The 21521-nt window shown below is 40.0% G+C and overlaps 1 protein-coding gene across 2 annotated transcripts in view; it reads right to left on the bottom strand.

Moving 5' to 3' along the window:
• Positions 1-19319, bottom strand: part of MYZAP (myocardial zonula adherens protein) — a 53229-nt gene extending 33910 nt beyond the window's left edge. The window contains exons 1-3 of one of the 2 annotated variants that reach the window (XM_054168768.1): positions 19194-19319; positions 8752-8819; positions 2740-2829 (exon numbers count right to left, since the gene is read on the bottom strand). In XM_054168768.1, the coding sequence (XP_054024743.1) occupies positions 2740-2829; positions 8752-8819; positions 19194-19236 (201 nt within the window). In that variant the 5' untranslated portion in view covers positions 19237-19319. Of the gene's footprint in view, positions 1-2739; positions 2830-7856; positions 7995-8751; positions 8820-19193 lie in introns of those variants that run through there. The other variant, XM_054168769.1, reaches the window with a different exon arrangement.
• Positions 19320-21521: the final 2202 nt, after the last annotated feature.

Raw genomic sequence — 21521 nt, 5'->3', positions numbered from 1 at the left:
GCTCCAAAACATGCTATTGAGAGCATCAGCAGTAGCAACAATTTCCATGCAATTCACTGGTTGATTTGGCACGTGAAACATCTCTTAATGGTACTGAGCCCAGAAAGCTACAGAAAAAGATCAGTCAGTAAAACATCACTATGTCACAGTAGAGCAGCTCAGAATCACCTCCTTCTAGTGAAAGATTTGAAAGAGGAGATTACAACCAAATGTCACACCATGGTATATTTATAGATTTCTGGCATTCCCTTTGACACAACAAGGTCCCTGCTCTCTTTCCTCATCTGCAGCATGCAGAAGCCAGGAAGACTCTCCAGCACAAGTGCTGCCCAAGCAGGGGAGTGTTTGGCAATCAGGCTAAGAGTGCTCCAGCAAAAACTGCACAATCCCAGAAATCATCCCTGCAGTTCATGTCCTTAGTTCACACTAACATATTTTAAATACCTGGGTTTTTAATATTCAGCATTTACATTTAAATTTCAACAAGAAATCTGCTGTTAAATGTGATTCTTGGTGCAGCTGTTTATTTTTTGACCTTAAATTGTTTAGGAGGAGACTCGTTGGGGTGCTTGGTGCCATGGTTTAGTCGTTTAGTCGATTAGATGGTGTTGGATGATGGGTTGGACACGATGATCTTGAAGGTCTCTTCCAACCCGGTTTATTCTATTCTATTCTACTCTATAGTAAAGTACAAGGCAGGAAATGGAGGCGTTCCCTAATTTCTCTCTCTGTTTCCAAGAAGGGGGCTCAGTTCTTATAACACTGTGTGAGGATTATCTTACATTTGTATAACCTGTTATTCTCAAAGAATTTTAAGCAATTTCATTAACATTGAGTCAGTTGAACATGAATGGATCAGCAGAAATATCTGATCACTACAAAAATCTACAGTCAATTTTGCCATCTTGTTTTAAAGATGAGGAAAAAAGACCATGATCAGTTTTTTGTTTTTTTAATAGCTGCTTCTATATGTTCTAACTATACAATCTGTAGGGCTATTATTTTTTTTAATTACACAAAGACACTAAAACACAATTAGTGGCACAATTGCCCTGTGGTTTTTAATCGCTATGAAACTGCCTAATTAGATCCCATCTAGCTCTGAAGTCTGTTTGTATGATTTCTAGGAGTCTTTAAATTGTATAACAGTACTGAACTTTAGAAAACTACTTTAAATACACAATAATTAAAATATGGACCAGTATTTTTGGTCTCAAATGAAAAGGATCCATTTCTTAAAAATCACTGCATGATACAATGGAATGTAAGATGAGCTCAATAATGTATTTATTACCTCTCATATCCTCTCCTTAACATTCTCTGATACAAAAACCCCACTTGGCTTTGCATGTATTATGGAAGAAATACATGTTTCAGTAAGGTCCCACAGAGAAGAAAAATTGTCAGATAGGACAGTCACAACAAACTGTCCATGCTCTAATCATGGACAGTTCATTCTTATTATTACACAAATTGACACAGTAAAGTGAGTAAGACATGAGTCAGTAGCTATCCTCCTCAAAAACAAACATGACTTGAAGGGCATTGGGTCCATATGGTTAGGCCAGACCCAGCGTTTCTACAAACATATAGGAACTGAAAAGAGACTGAGGGAGTAAGTGGTGGGGGAAGCAGCTCTGGACTATAACATCTCCATACAAAAAGAATTATTGCTGTTTAATGATGTCTCAAATTTAGTCTGCATTAAGGTCTCTTTAATCCAGTCTGTAAGTAACATTTATAGATTTTCAAGGACCTGCCAGAGCAGTGTATGAAAAGATTCCAACACAAGAAATATCTGATAAGGAATCTTTATCTTGACTATTGTACTCTGTATTTATTTTTATTGCTTTAAAATGCTTGTCTGAGTCATTTTACAGTTATTTTTATTTCTGAGTACCACTAAGAAATCATTTCAAATAAATCCTATTTTGGCTTTGCTTCCTATTGTCATATTGCTATTCAGACATCAAGTCTGGTAAACTTAGCCAACTTCTTGTTTGATTTTGGTTTATCAAAGTGTAAGTGCGGTGAAGTTGTGAAGCCTGTCCAGCTTTCCTTTTAGGCTCCATCATTAAGACAAATTGCTCTGAAACAGCTCTTGCAGAACAAGTTCTGCACCAAAGCATCTGCAAGACTCTTTTGGTTTTGTTTTAGTATGTGCATGCTACTTGCTTCTACAAAAAAACTGTCCTTCTGAGCCCTTCTGTGCGTATGACCTTCAAGTTGCTTTCACTTCAGAACAACCTTGAATACTTTATTTTGTATTTCTTACTAGTACCTCATCAGTTCACAGCAAAACATCTATGTCCCAGGCCAGCCAGCTCCCATACACACTAAGGCTCAAATCTTGCACACTGTTAAGCCTATACAAAACATAAAATCCCCTTCAGGTGAGGTTAAAGATCATCAGATTCTGCTCTTGATTGGAATTTCTTACCCTTTAATATACAAATATTAAATAATGAAGTCTTAAAGATACCTCAGTCACATATACCTACAATCTTTGTGCTGTTCCTCTACTGTCCTATTTTACAGGCAGTTTTGCTATCCCCAACTCCAAGGCTCAGGCTCAATGACCACAGCTGACTTGCTCAGCTTCCACATGTTCTTCAGTCTTCCAAGATAACTGGGCATTAGGCTTCCCAAACAACTAATATCAGCTTCAGTAGATGGCAATATTTGCCCCTTGTTCATACAGAATTTACCTTTGATTCTTAATTGATTCTTAAAACTTACATTTTTCTTTCTTTCAGGTTCCTTTGCTCCCTGTTCAGGCTGTGAGCCTTCATCAGGTGGTACTGTTAAGCGTAATCTACAGACATTCATCTGAAAGAAAAACAAAGTTTTGTGTTTAGATTTAAGTGTTAAAAAAAAAAAAATTTAATAATTTGCATTACAGAATGAACTATTTTTTACCTTCTGCCACACAGTTGACAAAAGATTGTATTTTAAAAGTGGGAGGGGTTTTTAGCTGCCAAGAAATAATTCAAAAGCATTCCCATAATGCCATACCTGAAATACCAAAAATCCATTTCAATCAACAAGATGTTCTCATGTACTCATAACTGACATTGAGAACTGAGATAACAGAACAGTGAACATCATTTTCTAGTTTCTCCATTTTGTTTGCAGATTTGGCATATATTTAATCCTCAATGGGGATTATTCAGAAACAAAGTGTGTTCTGAAGTGAATGCCCCTTTTCTGCTCAGTATATATCCAAGTATTTGATCCAAGGGCACCTCAACACCGTGATTGCACTGAATGTCAATGAGAACATTATTGATATTTGATACATAAAAGATGTTTATAAAAACTAGGCTTCAAAATGCCTCAGAGAAAATTTAAGAAGAAGTGTTTCCTATCCAGTTTTAGAAAAGACATTCTCTTGATGAGGAAACAGGCTAATAGGATCAATACCTTCCTAACCCAAGCCTTGCTTTTAGCTGAGAACTCTTTGGTGCAGTATTTTTAAAGCAATTAATTTCATGCAAGAAACTTGGTTAAAACTTTCATTTTTAGTCCTACACATGAGAGATTTTTTGTGGAAAATAACTAAGTCCTAAACAGAACATGGCAAATGATAAAATGATAAATCCATCTGTCCAAATCTGAAAAGTCTATAATACGATCAAGGTGAAATATAACCTATTATTTAGATTCACCTGTGGAGGCTACTTTTTATGTAGTAGGCTCCTCATCATTAATTCACCATTCAGCTAGATGCTAGCAAAGCTAGAACAAGCCCCAGAGAATGCAACACAAACTCTCTAAAACTTAGTATAAATATTATGCTTTAAATGCTATAAATATGCTATAAATATTATGCTTTCATATTCTGAAACAATGAAATGCGTTTAAAAATATTGTATTCTTACATATTGGCTTTTGACACTGACAGACTTCTAGATTTGTTCTGAGAACATCAGACTCTCCATACACTGCAGAAGCTGGAGTTGGTTCTTGCTTACAAGTTAGTTATCAAGACACTTCATTAATAAACTCCTCAGCTTTGAAGCTCATTGATTCATAAATGTATTATCTTTTCCCACCTATTTAATTTCCATTCCCCTCCACACTTTCTTCCCATTAGCTTGGCAAAGTTCTTTCCTCTTGAAATGTGCCTATTTACAACACAAAGGGAAACAGTCTGGCTTTCCTCTATGTAGACAAAGACCAGGCCCACTAATAGGAAGTAGAACTGAACTTGTGCTGTGAGGAAGTGATAGATGAGGCAAATATTTTCTTACAGTGGTTTCAAATGAAGGAAAAACGAAAATCTGAAAAATAACCTCAAATACATAGAAACAGATAGTGACTGGCAACTCAAAGTTAGCAGAGCTGTGTATGATTCTCTGAAGCAGGCAAATGGCTTGCCTGTTAGTATAAGACTAATTATAGCCAACACACTCAGAGATTCATAGTGTAGTGACCGTAAATAAGTAATTATCTAATACCTGTATTCCAGCTAGTGAATCATGACTGCCTGCCACATTACAGCAATTGAAGTTACAGGGTTACTGTGAAGGAAATTGTCCCCAAATCATGTTGTTTCCCCACTACTTCCTCATTTTCATGCAAGCTCCTTACTTTTAGAACAACTCAGATGAGTATCTTATTTCTGGCAGTATTTCTGACACAAGTTTTAACATTTTACCTCACAACCTGTTGCATGCCAATGCCAAACAGAGGGTGGTACTGGCAATCATCTAAGGATACCAGCCTTGAAGTCATGCCCAATAAGGCTTGCACAGCAATGGCAAAGTACCGCCCAGTTCCTCAGTAGGACAAACTTACACAGAGTGTACTCTTGCTATTGTTTATAACAATAGCACTTCCTCAGCATCCCTGGGGAAACAGCAACAAACGTGTAAAGTAGCTATTCACTCCTGCTCCTCCTGGGCCACAAACAATGCACTCTAAGGACAGAATTATTCAAGAACACTGTAGAGATTGGAAGGGAAAACCAACAAGCAGTGGCTTTTTTCCCCCCTCTAGCCTCCAGAAGCAGTTATGAATACTGTACTTATCCAGTTCCTGCAATGCTTCCTAAAGAAGCTGTACAATTTGTTGGCAAATTTACTCGACAAAATGAATGGGCAGGCTCACATGGAAATTGTAGCAAGCCCTCCTGAACAGCAAAGCATTCTTGCAGTGATGTCTTTAAATGGAAAAGAAATTGCAACTGGAAGAGCCTTGACTCAGTGCCAAACAGTGGCACAATTATGTGCAACTGAGGATGAAGGAGCAATTTCCAGAAACAAATGGGGTTATGTAGAGAGAAAGCAGGGAGGAGAATGAAATAGAACTCCCCTAGCAGGGAAAAAGCCATGATTCAATTCCTTCAGCTACTAGCTGATGGTAGGAACAAGTGAGGAAACGCAGGGACAGACATGGCTTCCACATTTCCTTTGATTGTAATTTTGTGAGCATAACTTTAGAAAATAAATACTGGGTAGAAGAAGAACCTGGTATCAGGTTTTGTAGAGTAACAGATTTCTAGTTTGATTTGTAGCATCTGTAGCTTTGGCAAGCCAACAATACAAACTGTCTTGATTGTGCCCATATTTTTTGTTTGGTCCTGGCTTTTTGACACCAACCTATTACCAAAGTTCATCTGACATCATTCATGAAACAAATATGCAGACAGGAAAACAAAGACTGATAGGTTCAGCCCAGAGCACCTCTAGACAGAAAAAAAAAAATAAATCCAAAAATATTTGCTGAATGCCATGGAAATTAACAGGTGAAGACAGGTTCTTTTATCAAATTTCTAAGAGGCTAGTGGGACAGTAGTGATGCAAGCTACCATAATAAAGCAGTTAAGGAAAAAAAAGTCAATCTAGGGTAGTTAAAAATGCTAAGAATTCATGGCACAGATCCACAATCCACATTCATATTTACCATCCTACTCAAATCACTGGGGTGCAACTTAAATATAGATGACAGATTCAGTTTGTGTAATGTTCTTCAGCCTCTTATTCTCCTGTTCTAAAACCTAAAGCACCCAGAAAGGCACTGATCATAGTTACCTCTGTACTCAAATCATTAGCACTAAAATAATGAGCTATGTATTTATAGAGTAGCCAAAGTTACTAGTGGAGTGACAGAAAAATACAAGATGTTCTCCCAACAACCAGTCCTATTCTACAATTTTTACTGTCTTTCCCCAGGGAAGATGTGATTCAATATTGATCTAGCTTCGAATCGACTTTAGTCAACATCACAAGAATTTAATATCATTGATCTTTCTAATGTCTGATAATAAAATGTTTTGGAGATAACATCTTTGTTAACTATTTGCAACTAAAAATCACTCCCTTATGCCTCAGACTCAATGCTACATTTAGACTTCTGAAGGTGAAAGCAGAGAAGGAGCAGGTGTTTAATTTCAGCCAGTCCTAAAAAGGCAAAAAAGAAAGTACTTTCTTTGGTCATTTATCTGTTGATTAGCCTGCTCCATGTATGAAATCTCTATGAGAATCCCTACACAATTAACAGGCGCTTTTCCTGTGACCACAGACACACAAAAATGTAACATACATCTTTCATTTATTCAGCAGTTTTTCTCTCTTCCTCCCCTGTTTTGACAGCTTGTCGTAAGGGGGACTCACATTTCACTTTAAAAAAAAAAAAAAAGGAAAAAAAAAAAAGGCCAAAAAAAAAAGCCAGTTCCCAAAGGGGTTCACTTGCAAATTAGGTTTTCACCAGTTTCCTTACAAGAATGTAGCAAATAAACTCTATTTTACATCATCCCCAGGAAATATATCAGGGGGATGAAACTCATGAAATAATAATTTGAATAATTTCTCTTAGCTACAATTTCTTTCAAGAAATACTAAAAAAGAAAACTCACTGGGAACACAGAATATGTGTTAGAGAACATAACTATGATTTCTAAGTCACCTTAATTTTTACACACAGATAAGCAATTTCATTTTTAGGAAGGTTAGGGAATTTTCCTATGGAAGTGCCTGACACTATCATGTAAAACATTGCAAGATGACATTCTTCACTGTTTCAGTTATGAACTCACATTTTCAAGTGTCAAAACAATCAGTAAGTAATTCAAGAAGTGTCATGATCACATGATTATATTTCTTCATAGGGACAATCTTATCACTACTTTTCATTTCTTCCTTCATATGTGGAATGTGCACTCACAACACTAGTACTGTGGTTACAGCCACAAAAAAAAAAGGCTATTTAAAGGAAGGCAGCTCTAGAGACATTCTTGTATCTGCCAGAGTTCCAACAACTTTTTAGAAGCATTTTGCAACTCATCATGATTATTTATCATGTCCATAAAAAGTATGCAAAATACATCATTAAATCATATTTCACTATTTGACAATCTGATTATAAAAATTAATTACTGTTGCCACTTAAATCATTACGATGAGCGTTCCTCACCATAGACAGAGGCAAGTTTTCGGTTGTAATTATCAAGACGTATTTCAGGGGTGGGAGAGCAGGAAAAAAGTCTCTAATATAAGCACACCTTCCTAGCAGGTTTCCAGAACAGCCAGGGACTAGGGGACTAGCATTAACAAAAGGCTTGCAGAGCAACCCAAAAGCTCATTTCCTAGCACCTACTACGAACGTGTAAGATGCTCTCACACCGCAAGCCTCACCTGCAAACACCGAGAATACGCAAAGGAAAAACAAAACAAGAACAAAATTAAAGGGGCGGGGGGGGGGGGGGGGGGGGGGGGGGGGGGGGTAGGGGGAAGAAAAGGCAAGAGCTCCGCAGGTAAACTGTAAAGGGGATTATTTGTTTTCAAACCTCCGCTTCGCCCCACGACACCGCCCGCGGGACCTCCCCGACGTCCCCCCCGCGATACCCCGCGCACCTTCCGCCGGGCGCGGCCGCTGTCGCCAGCCGACCTCCTGGGGGTGGTGGCGGTGACCGTGAGCCCCGAGCTGAAGCGCAGCATCCCCGCGGGCCGCCGCTGACTGCGGCTTCCCCCGGCCGGCAGCTCAGCTCCACCCCCGCGCACATGGCCGCGGGCGGCCGCAGGGGCCGGGCTGCCCGGCGGGGGCGGGCTGGGGAGCGGAGCCGGGCGGCGCGGCTCCGCTTCCCGCGGAATTTACGGCCGCTTGCTGGCTTAGTGTCGCGAACGTGCCCGGTTTCCTCGCGCGGGATGAAACTGGGCTCAGTCACTGTGGGACGCTGCCCCACGAGAAACTTGTCCTTGGGACGCCGAGGTGTCAATGAAGGGTGACATTCCGTTTGCTCTCAGGAATACTGGATGTTAGGAAGCCTTTGAGAACAGACCCAAACCGGTACCTGTGTCACTCGGCCACCTCCTGGGCAGCAGAAAATGGGAGGTAGGACTCTCAGGAGCAACCGGAGACCACCCGGTCCTGTTCTCCAGGACCTACCTGTGATTGTGCTAATGAGACAGTAGTGCCATGTGAAAGCTGGACACTGTCCTCTTTCCCACAGCTGCAATTTGTGAGCCACCCAGGCTTGTCAGTTCGTTAGCCATGCTCTGGGAACAGGTAGAGGACGATAAGCATCCAGATCCCTGGAAACCTTAGGTGGGATGCAGAAAGCTGGGTGCAGCTCAATGCACAAGGAACTGCGTAAACCTAAGTGCCAAAGGTCCAAGAAGAAGGCGAGTCTGGTGCTCTGGAGTTAGCTGGCCCTCAGCCAGATTGCAAGTGTGGACTTCAGCATTTCAGACACTCAGCTGTTCTATGATCTGGGCTAAGGGAACACCATAACCCCTGCACTGCACACACCTCTTCCTCTGCAGCCTTGTCCATCTGTTGTGAGCAGTAGATTCCACGATAATCAGAGACATTTTTGTCTGAAAGAAATTAGAGAACAAATACCTGTAACAGCATTTTAAAAATAGATTATCCTCTGTTTCCATGAAATAATAATTAAGACCATGAGGAAACAGTTATGACCATGAAATGCCCTTGCCCATTGCAATGTTAACAATCATACTGGTTCTTGATTTGGAGAATGCTGAGCAGGGTAAGTAATTTGTATTAGAAAAGTGGGAACTGCATCTGTTTTCTTCTGCCTCTTAGTTCCCTGTTCTCATGGCAAGATATTGAACTAGCAACCTCACAAGGACCTGAGGAAGAGAGGAAGAAAGCATTGTCCAGGTCCAGATGAATGAGTGAAGTGTCTGCATTTAGTATTCAGCATCTTTTCTGTTTTCCCAGCTGCTATTATCTTCTCCACGTAATATAGCCCAAGGCAAAAGAGACAGAACAACCACCTGTATTTGAATTTCTCTCAAGGTTGGCTGCATGTTACACAATTTTTTAAATATTTTTTGAAGGTGTCTTGTGCCTACAAACAATTGCATTTCCATATGAATCATCCACTGTCTCAACTCCTGGTTGTAACGTTGCTTTCAGCATGTATTTGCAGGTGAAGAATAGGTTTATCTTCAACAACAGAAGCACCCTCCTTCACGAGCACGTCATCAATCCACCAGGCTGTCTCTTAGCATTGATAATCACTTGCTCCTGATCATTCTGGTGAGCAGAAATGTCTCAACCTACACTCTGTTTGTCAGCCAGATAGTGGCTGGGAAGGAGTTCACATAGCTGTGGGACTCTTCTGGTTAGAAGTTGTGCCTTCTGAACTTCATTCCCCTATGTGAAAAGGTGTGTTTGTAGGGCTCTCTACTCACTGTTAGGCACAAACAGGAGAAGTGCTTTTCTGAGAACATACAGAGATTAAATTTGTGCTGCACTATGGGAAAGGACCTCCCCTCTCAGCATGAGAGAGTAAGGCACAATAACCGAACCTCTGGGAGAATTAGCAAGGTCTGCATCAACTTTGATTGGAAATGTAACTGGTGCAGACAAGACTTGTCTGTGAATAATGCAAAGACTGATAACATAACTATAGTTCTGTCAGTTCTGGCTACATTACAAGCAGCTCTCCTAATTTCTTGGAAAATAGCAACAGGACTTATCCACCTGATTTATGAGTATCTGAACAGAGCATCTTCTACTTTTGGGCACATCCTCAAATTAAAAATCCAAGAAAGAAGAACCTGCATGCACAGTTGTCTGCTTTCATTGGATATTCTGAATCAATTCCTTCCCTTCCCCAGGTCAGCAAGCTGCACTAGTGTAGTAAGGACTCCAGTTTTGTTTCCTTACTAGTCAGCTATGTATCCCATACACTGACCTGCAGTGTCTTCAGCCCCTGTGTAGGTAAACACTGGAAAATACCTTATGATCTCTAAGCTCTGTCAATGCCTCTCATTGCATGAAAGCAACATTTGGAGTAACTATTTCTCCATCCCTGAAGCACTGGTACACAAAGGGATTATGGAGCCAGCAACTAATACTGCGTGAACACCTGGTACCTCCAGGGAGGAAAAAGAAGGCTCAAGAGAAGCTGTTGCAGCAATAGGAGGCATACAGAGAAGGGCTGCAAAAAAGCTCAAAGTCATAGAATTATTTTTTAATGAAGACAGGATAAACAGATTTGGGATGTTCAGCTTGTACAAAAGACAATGGTGAGGAATGGGCAACAGAGGCACAGAAGACCATGACTGGTATGCAGAAATGAATGTGGAATGGCTATCCATTATTTCCTATACTTCGGAACAATGTATTTGAAGTAAACCAGGCACCACATTTATGTGTGAAATTAAATTATGGCACACTATACTCTAATTATGAAAACTATAAATGCTGTCAAAAAGCAGCTGGATAAACTCATGGAAAACAAGCTATAACGGTTATAAAACGTGAAGGTATGTCTAAAACTATTGACTCAAGAGGTCCCTGTTTTTCTTTTTTGATAGGTCTCCTGTGACAGGACCTCTGACCACTATTTTTGCAGCCTCAACATGACAGACTCCCCACCAATAGTGGTGAAGGTGATAGGCTTCTATCAAGTTCTCTGCTCTGAAAGGAGCTCTCATGCCCAGCGTCTCTTCTTGCCTGGAGCAATTTCTGCACCTGCAGCTCATAATTCCACATTGGCCATTTTCTCTCAGTCCAGTGGAGACTTAAGCCAAGAAGTGACAATATGTACTCACTCCTTCTTTAAGTCCCTGGCAGATACGGGGGAAATTTCTGCTTGGTTTCATCTTGTCCCCATGATCCTGCCTCCCTGGTTCTAATGCAGTCTGAAGTAGGTCACTACAGTTTACAGCTCTTTCTCCCTGCAAGGGTCACAGTATGCTAATGTGAGCGTTTCACGCTTTCTGTGGTTTGGACATGGTACTAATTTACAAAGACTGGATGGGAGAACAGAAAGTAAATCACTACATAGGATTTAGTTTGACTAAACCCACAATATTCTACTGATTTTTACAGCTAGACTACTAGAAAGGTATACTTAGGCATACAGACTGCTCACAGACAATATACAATGAAGTGGCAGAACATAATCTGACCAGGATGCTGAGCTTTCAGTTCAAAATGTGTCAGCACTTTGTGAATGCCATGATCCAAAGGCACAGCAGGTTAATTAGAAGATGACACTAGTATTAGTATCTTGAGCAATAGTTGTTGTGAAACAGCTAATATAATTACACAGAAACTGAAAAAAAATTAAAGTGTAGGTACCTTCTCCAGTTTTTTTGCAGATTACCTTGTTCCCCACCACCAGCATTACTGAAATGGTTTTTTCCCTTGGAGGTCCAAGGATCAATATGCTGTGGGAAAAATGAAACAGGATGTCACAGAATCAGCAGCCTTTGGTCACAAGAAGGGCAGCAGATCATACAGTACATGGAGTAGGAGGTAAGTCAGCCCCGACAGAATCATAAAAGAACTCCTGCAGGAGTGGGTAGCTTGGTCTTACCTTAATAAATTGCCTAAATGTGGGCATGAAAAACTACTGATTTTTTTTTTTTTTTGGGGGGGGGGGTGTCAAAATCTCCTCTCCCTCTTCAGACTTAACTGCTGACAGAGTACAAGGGAGGAACAAAAGTTCCAATAACGCTTCATGAACTGGCATATTAATCCTGTGGGATTTGCGAATAAATGCAGAGTTACAAATTGAACAAGAACTCACACTTGTGGTCATTAAGGTTATAGAGTCCCATTTGTATTGCTTCAAAAATGAGGTATTATAATTAACTTCTGAGAGCCTTCACTTTCCAGGGGGATTAAAATCTATTCTGCCTTCATCATCCCTAAGGCATGAAACCCATTTATAGAAGGGATTGTCAAATGGACAGATGCATGTAAAATATTTCAGAACCAGACTCAGCAAGTCCTGTGGGCTTGATCACCCGTTTTTCCTTAGAGCTATTTCTTTTTTCTGCTAGCTTTCACCCTTGTATTCTGCAGATGTGCACTTAGCTCAGCATCACAAAACTCTCAAGCTCTCTTTTTGGGGGCATTACAACTAGCATGAAAATGTTAGCCTGTGGTTTATACTTGCCCTTTTGAAGCAACGTAACACATATAGCTCTTTGAATGCTCAGCTTGGTTTAGCTACAAACATCATATCACTTTTCAAACCTGTTGACATAACTGCTTACTGTCACCTAACACTCTTGGTACATGGCTAATACAGGACTACTACAGAGACTCAGCCTCCCCTGCTCCTCTTGTATATATGTGTCTATATTTAGGAATTCCCACACTGGCAGTTTGAAATGCAGAACATTTTATTTTGCAAAGCCCTCAATATTTATTTTATGTGGTTATTTCAGTCACAGTTGAACTGAATAAAAAAGAAATTCCTGGAGTTACCTGCAATAAATGCATGATCCCACCTTTACTGGTAACAGAGTCACAGACTATAATTGCAATAAATGTTTCTTTTAATGTTTTCTGCTTTAATTGTTGTCTTACTTCCTATCTGAAGTCCATATTCCTGTTGAAGTTCTCCAAGCTCAATAAATAATACAATGCAATGTATAACTACCATTTCCTCTGGAAGAGACAGAAAGAACAGAACAGAATGAGTTAGCCATTCAAAGCTGTATCCAGGCAAGAACATAGGGCATGTCCCTCAAAGCCTATGAAGTAATAATAACAGTAGCAGGATTCTGCCATGTACTTTTATGCCATGTACATTTATATCACTGTATTTTACTGTTTGTGCACCTAGCAGTTAGAAAAATGAGTGCACTTGGTAGCTACAGTTTGCAAGCTCAGATGGTTAGAAAGTGATTTGTAGTGAAATAAAAATTGCTACAAATTTAAATAAATCAGCAAAGCCCTAGAAGGCATTTTTACCTAGAAGGTATTTTTAACTTTTTGGGGGGGCAGGGCTTTTGATTGAGCATGTCTACAAGTCATAATATTATACAGCTACATTCATGACATTAATTAAAAAAGCAAGCTTGGACTTTACCAAAATCAACTGTGAGAAATAAAATATATCTAAGTTAATTTAGATTTAGATAGTACCACTTCAGATTTTGCTGAAGCATTATAGGGCATCAATCCACTTCTGATTCAGCATGAAAAGTACCACTCCTTGATTCATCGTTGCTATTTCCTCTTTCATGTAGGTCTCCCATTCAGTTAACAGCTGGGACCCAGCCCATAGCAATGTGGCCTGAGACACACATGCAGTAGCTTTTGGATTACTCAGCCCTCCAAGCAGGACAGTTCAGCATAAATGTGATGTAAAAATGCAGCCCAAAAGCAGCAGCATTGTTGACATAGAGGTGTGCCTTGGCCAGGTCATGTAATTGAACTGGTTAAGGTAGGTAGAAGAGTAGAAAACAGGCACGCCCCATCATTAGCACCAGGGTTACATTGTTAGGTACCTACACTCAAACTCATATCCCACTCCCTGCAGCTATTACCAAAGATATTTCTCTTACAAAAGGATGATTTCAGTATTGACTTGTGACAGGAAAGAAGAAAATGTTAAGAGGCATGAAAAGAAAATGTGGAGTGCAAATTCTTCTGTAAGTGTAAGGAATAGACATATTTCATAGTGTCACAATACATTAGAGGTTGGAAGGGACTTCCACAGATCATCGAGACCAACCTCCCTGCCAAAGCAGGATCACCTAGAGTAGTCTGCACAGGAATGCCTCCAGGTGGGTTTTGAAAGTCTCCAGAGAAGGAGATTCCACAACCTCTCTGGGCAATCTGTTCCAGTGTTCATGGAGTGGGAACATTAAGGACAGGAAATCTCTACATGTATTTGGCTGACTTCTTTTAGCTTACCAAGTGGAAGATGAGATACATTTCAGATTTATTTCTCCACATGAAAAAAAACAGAAGAGAAAGAAAGGGGGAAAACTACACCCTGCTTCAGCTCTGTTTTATCATAGGTCAGAATAGCAAATGGTGAACTTCAGCCCTGCTTCAGGGCGGAGGACGATGGAACATTTTTCTAACCAACAAAGCAAGGAGGCATTTGTCTAGAACACCTGCACAGATACTACAGAAGCTGTTGGTTGTCTGGCTTCCCTTGTTTTAGATACATTTTAGAGCCTCCATGTTCCCTGTCTCAGAATGATACACATGGGAATTTAGCAGTTCTTAATGACTCTCCCAGCTCATTGCCTGTTTGCACACACAGCTGGGACAGGGAGCCATGCATAAAAGTTGTTAAGTATAAGTGGAAGATCCAGTTCTACATTTTCATTCTACATATTTCTACAGTTTCATTCTACATATTAAAAAGAAGTTTATTGGAAGTCAGATAAAAAGAAAATAAAGTGAAAGGAGAGCTATTTTAACCGTAAAATACTTTTATTATCAGGGGACTTTCACCAGGGAAACTTAGGACCCTTCACCTCCAAAACATTCTAGCAGACTGATCTGTATCTACAATATAACAAAATTTTCTTATCCTCTCACCAAGAATTGTCAAATTTCTTCCGTGCATAAGTCATTAAAATAAAAGAAAACCAGACGTAAGATTATAATCAATACAGAAGATATTGTTTGGCCTAACTGAAGTAAAGTTATTAGGAGGGAGTGGAGGAATGACTGAATAGTTAGGGTACTTACTAATAGCTCAACCACAATGACTAGAGATCACTTAGGGAAATGCCCCTCTAACAATAGACCTAGAAAGGAAATGGATTCATGCACCTAAGCACTTATATATTTGGTCACACACTGTATCTGTGAATCTGGATGGCCACTCCCCAGACTTCCAATGTGTCAGCCCAGAAGCAGGGTACACCTTTCCTTCATTTGCATATGGTGCATCATTCAGTTAGCAAGAACACAGCAAAGAGTATCACAGTTCCAGGTCCTTATCACAGCTCAAGAGATGTGCACTATTCTTATGAGGGAACCGTGACTGTTTAGTCTGGAGAAGAAGCAGCTGATGGGAGACTTTACTGCTCTCTACCACTACCTCAAAGAAAGTTAGAGCGAGGTGGAGTTGGTCTCTTCTCCCTAGTATCAGGTGATAGAACAAGAGGAAATAGCCTGAAATTGTACCATGGGAGGTTTAAGTTGGTTATTAGGAAAAATCTCATTACTGAAAGAATGGTCAGGTATTGGGACAGGCTGCCCTGGGAGGTGGTGGAGGCACTGTTCCTGCAGGTATTCATGAAACAGGTAGACATGGCCCTTGAGGACATGATTTAATGGTCATGGTGGTGTTAGGTCGACAGTTGGACTCAAAGATCTCAGAGGTCTTTTCCCACTGAAACAATTCTGTGATTCTAGGAAAGCACTTTCAAGAAATATTACAAATTTTGAAATAGATCAAATCAGTACCAGTGACTTGGACTAGATGAGCAGGATTTCCTGACATTCTGTCTACTTAGTTATAATGGAAAATCTAAATAAACCTGTGACTCATGAGTGACAAAGGTTGCTCTGCAAAAGGAAACAAACTAGTTTGTGAGATCATTCACAATTCAGACGTTCAAATTTCTACTATTGTTTCTGCAGCAGAACTATTTCCATGAGGTTTCTCTCTCCAGAGAAAACCATCACAAAAAGTCAATTCACTACCTGAATCCAGGGGAAGTATGAAAAAAACCCCAACAAAACAACAACAAACAACAACAAAAAAACAAACCCCAACAAAACAACAGAAAGCTATGCATAGTGACTCTCTTACAACAAACCCTTTCCAGGGTCTGGGGAAGGCCAGTTCCTTTCATCTCATTCCTAACTTAATTTTATCTTACTCTTTCTACTCAGATGCCTTCTGATGCCTTTGTAAGAAGATCTCAAATTATCTCTGTTGATGAAGTCTTTAGTTGCCCAAATGAATTTTAATAGTATATATTTAATTTTGTAGATATAGATTTCTAAAAGGTGCCATTATCATTAAATTGAAAATTGAATTTCCCTTTGAATGATTAACTGCTGTTCTTTCTCACTGTGCTTAGCCATTTTGCTGCATTTCTGGCCTACCCAGTTTACTTCTTTGAAATATTTGCTTATTTATTATAGCTTAATAGAGCAACACTTCCACCTCTGAAAAGCTTTGAGAGGAGTTACCTGAAAGCCTGAAAAGCAACCAGAGCTGCTCAACTGTGTAACAGATGAGATTCTATTAGGCCTCCTTGAGTTGTCCCAGAAAGGCACATTTCCTATAGCTTGCTTGGGCTGAATTTCATTTCACCTGGCAGGGGAAAACAGAAATGGCATATCTCAAGATATATATCTAAATTCCCTGCTGCAGGTTTGGTTTTTTAGGTAAGTATTTCAGCATGGAAAACAAGCACTACAGGGCTGCTGTGTTTATTCCAAAATGCAGCTTCTGCAAGAGGTGTTCTTTTCCTGTTAGCTTTGTCTAAGTACAATTCAGAGATATATATTTTAAATGCACCCATACACAGTCACATTCATGACAACTGATTAAAACCGTTTTTATTTAGTACAACTTCATCTTGCTGGTTTTAGAACTCCAATGTTCTTCTGATGTAAGCACAGAGAGTAGATCTAAGAGGGGTATGGTCAGTAAATAATGATTAGAACAGACCTGTCTGGAACATCTATTCTCCCTGCTGCAGAACAAGAACAGAAAAATCACTAAAAAAAAAATTGCCCTACTTCTGCTCTCATTTTTACTACTATCTATCTGATAATGTCTGAGAAGTAAACGGAGGTGGTCTGGATAATAATGTGGGTTAATGGAATTAAAGTAGAACAAACAAAATATCTTCCAGCTTTTTATAATTAACCTGGAAATCCATTGCTGCTGCAGGTCAATGAAGAAGTTACTAGCATTGCAAGATGAGATACATACAGATACAGGATCAGGTTTGGGTCAGACAAAATGGTGAGCTAGCATGCATCAACCAGAGCTACCAATCAGGTTTACCCCACAGCTAGTAATGATCAGAGAGAGGCTGACAGTAGTCTCCTGTGACACAACTGACACTAAATATTGTAGGAAGGGAAGAAAGGGGACTTGCTTCTTTCTGTGAACTTTGAGGTTCTCCTGTGTTAATACACATACATAGTATTTTGATGAATTAACAATAAAGAGAAAATACTTAAGACAAAAAGGTCTTGTAGAATTAAACATTGGACAAAAATTGTTGAAGGGCCCTCCAGAATTCTATTCCTGCTGAGCACTTCTGTCCCTGTCCTTAGGGAGATAATGTTGAAGCCAATTTTTCAATAGAATATTGTTATCATTTCTTCAGCTTATGCAAGGGACAGTGGCTAATGTGGGCACAAAGACTCTAACAAGAACACTTTCTGGATCCTACCAGTTGACCAAATCTTCCCATTTACCCTCATGGCTTTTCTGCAAAAATCTAGTGAAACCACACAAACAGGTTTTTCCCCCTCAGGTATGCAATAATTTCAGTACAAAGATGATTCGCTGATGGCAACAGAAGGATCTAGAAAATAGTGAGTTGAAACATATTTGGTTATTTGGATGAAGTTCTAACTCTGATGAAAAAGATCACAAACAAGAAGCATAAACACTCCAGTAGCCCAGTGAAAGCTTGAACACACCTGCTTATGCTTTTCTTACATTTCTGACATCTTCAAAGGTCAGTGCCCAAAGTTAGGTGGAATGAACTCAGGTCACATTCAGGCAAAAGACAGCTTTTTTTCTGGCAAATTCTTTCTGTCAAGTTGCAGTCCAGCCACAGTCACCTCCCAGATTATCACTCATTGTTATGCAGAGTAGAATAAATGCCTGGACAGCGTCAGAGTTGCTGTCTATCTTTTCCGTCAATGGCCAGGATTTCCTGTTCCTGAAGAATATGTAACAACTTCATAGGAGATAGATAGATGTTAATTATCCTCCCACTGCCTCCAAATGTCTCCCTGGATTTATAATAATTTTCATGAATAATGGGTGTTCTTACTAGCTAAGAGCTTCTGTTTCTTGCTAAATTATTACCATCAGCACCAGTATGTTTAACCACACTTTTTACAAAGGTACCAATTTTGACTCTCCTTGCTCAGTTCTAGTGATTGTCTCCTTGTTACACTGCTACAAAAGGAGCAGATACTATCTATGCTCTTTCTGTTCTTCATATATTTATTATTTTTCCACACTTGGAACCACTCAGGTTTATGTCCTTTTAGAGTCATGCATTATCTGGGTACTTCTTAGAGCAGCAGCACTTTTACAGGAAAGCACCATTCCGCACCTCAGATTAGTCACGTCATTCAACTTAACATCTTGAATGCTGTTTTGATTCTGTATTGAAAAGGACCTTTGTCAAAAAGCAGTCTTGAACAGACTACTTGAATGGTAACCTGGCCATTGTGTACTGTATTTAATCACTGGAGAATTAATATCCAAAAAGGATTAAATAATTAAACAAAACATAATCACATATATTATTATGTAAAATAATTAAATAATTTCCTGTCTGGTAAGAAATTTGGGCTCTGGCAGGAGCTCAGCTTCAAGATTCCAAAGCTTCAAGATACCCTTTACAATCTCTCTTTTACATTGGTTTATATAGGAAAATCATGCCTTGGACCACACCACTTGCTGCCTGGGAAAATAAGACCAAAAGTGCACTGTTAAGGTGCAGTTAGCACAAGTCAGCAAGGAGAGTGCAATACTTCAGCTGCAATAACAGCCACAGCACACAGCACAACTCCCTGGCTGCTTAGCAGTGCAGAAGGATTAATTTTGCCATCCTCACTATATTGAAGGACGACAGAAAAAAAATAAGATTGTAGTGCCACTCAGAAATGACCTCTATGGGAAGCGGTCACCAGCTTCATGGGTGTATGTATGAGATTCTTAGCAACAAATCCTTATTTTAGCAAAATGCATAGAGCCATGGCATGCAGAGGGCATTGCATCATTAAACACAACTCACCGTGTATTAAGACGTGCCTGCAAAATGGGATTAAGCCACACATTTCCAGGACTTTTGAGACAGGGGCAGACTCACGGCTATGGTGACCAGTCCCACTCTGCTGCCACCTACGGGGCACACTCCCTCAGCCATCCACCGTGAGGGACCTCTCTGCAGCATCTTAATCGGAGCCGCAGCTTCCACGCTAAAGCCCTCAAAACGTTTTCAGTGGAAAATCTCTCTCCAGAAAACTTGCACCATTGCACCAGCTTTCTCTTTCCGTGGCTTTTTTTTTTTTTCTTTTCCTTTCTTCTCAACAGCAAGAAATGCTACACTCTCCTAAGCACAGAAAAGTTTCAGAGAAGTAGCAAAGCTCACATGTACCAATCTCTTTTTGTACTGTACTTCTAAATTTGTAACAATTATAAAGGTGATGAGAACAATAGCACCAACTACATAAAATGGCAACCAAAGTTAAAACATACTGCTTTTATCTGACTCTCTGCACTCAGTTGCAGAGCATCTTCGAATGGCATCACCCTTGATCTCTGGCAGATGTGCACATTGATGTTTGTGGTCAGCAGTCCACTACTGCATGTATGCTTCTAGAAAGTGCAATTGCTGTTTGTGCAGTGGGGTATCATGTGAATCTCCTGAAGTTCAACAAGACCAAGTGCAAGGTCCTGCACATGAATTGGGGCAATCTCGAGCACAAATACAGGCTGGGCAATGAGTGGATTCTGTGCAGCCCTGTGGAGAACAAGCAGCTCAACAAGAACCAACAATGTACATTTGCAGCCTAGAAGGCCAACTGCATCGTGGGCTGTGTCCAAAGAAGCCATGCACTGGACCTTCCAATATTCTCTGCTCTTGTCACTGATGAAGGAAGGACCACAGCTAGATACCATGTTAGAAAGCACATCAGAGCACAGCACAAATCAATCAAGATACTTACCTGCACCTTTGCAGAGCTGCTGTGTGCTAAGTAGGTGGCTCATCAGAGGATGCTGCTGGGGCTTGCTTCCTTATAGTTGTCAGAGGGACAGGTCTGATGAAAATCCAATTTTATTTTTTAAAATGTAGTTTCATAGGACCTATTGCAAACGTATACTTGTTGGCATATACATATCATCAAATGGAATGCTTTTAAAATGAAACAAATAGTTGAGTCTGTGAGCATTTTGAGCTGATTTGTTATGTATGTACAAACTTAGTGCTACCTTTCTCCTGCACAGAAAATGAAAGCATCTAACTTACTGAGTAAGGGTTCCCCAATGCCACCACAGCTCATTTTCTCAGGAAAGAAGGCAGCAACAGCAATAAGGGCTGAAGAGGAAAGGTTGATTAAATAGATTGCAGTGAAAGGTTGATTAAATAGATTGCAGTTTTTCTTCTGTCATGCCCACTCCATATCAATAGCACCAGTATGGTACATGTATACAGGAGGGTCATTGTGTGCACACCTATAAAGATTCCCTTCATACTGCAAGAAGCTGTAGCAGGCTATTTGTTAGTAACTCTTCTCTCTTCACTGCTTTTGTCCCACAACACTTAAATTCAGTCTGACAAAGTTTCCTAGTCAAACAGTGCTGGGCAAACTGAAGAGCTCTACAGGAAGCTCAGATTGCCCTTGGACATCTAGCCAAATATTTATCTTTATGCACTATTGCATATGGAACCACAAAGACCATGGCCTTCCACTCTGGCTCTTAGTAATGCTTAAGAAGTTCACATTTGGGAGAGACATTCTGATCTGAATAGTGAATTTGATCTTCTCATTAAAATAGCTGTGTACTGCACACAATTTGCACTGAAACAGCAAGGCACAGTGAGCTGTGTTTACAGTAAACAGTTTGATTCAGGAAGCTTCCATTCTTTAGCTGGCTGATGTTACAGCCTTTATATAGTTTTACTGGGTATTTTTTTTCCCTTCCCTCTTTTCATAGCCATTCTACCTATTACACAACAAACCACTTGCTCACTTGAAGATAACTTTGAAACTCCCCATAAAGCAAGGAAATCTAGACTTAAGACTGTTGTTCTGCACAGAGCCTGCTGGTTACTTCAGAGTCAGCACAAGATCTTCAATCTCAGATGTGTGGCAGGCAAAACAGTTTCCCACTTGAAAAGCATTGAAGCATATCAGAGGCTGCAGGGCAAAGACCTAGACGCAGCGCAGAAAGCAGATATGCTGAAAACTCAGATCCTTGGCATCCACTCCTAATATCAACACAGACATAGTATCAAGTTTTCAAAGTCTAGTTTTTGTGCTCCATTTTCTAGGCATGTTAACAAAAGTATGTGGAGGTCAAAGACTGAAGCAGCAGCTCAAAGGGATTAGAAACCAGA

The sequence above is a fragment of the Dryobates pubescens genome, chromosome 17 (assembly GCF_014839835.1).
Source record: "Dryobates pubescens isolate bDryPub1 chromosome 17, bDryPub1.pri, whole genome shotgun sequence".
Classification (NCBI taxonomy): Eukaryota; Metazoa; Chordata; class Aves; order Piciformes; family Picidae; genus Dryobates; species Dryobates pubescens.
This window is presented reverse-complemented; position numbering and strand designations above follow the sequence as displayed.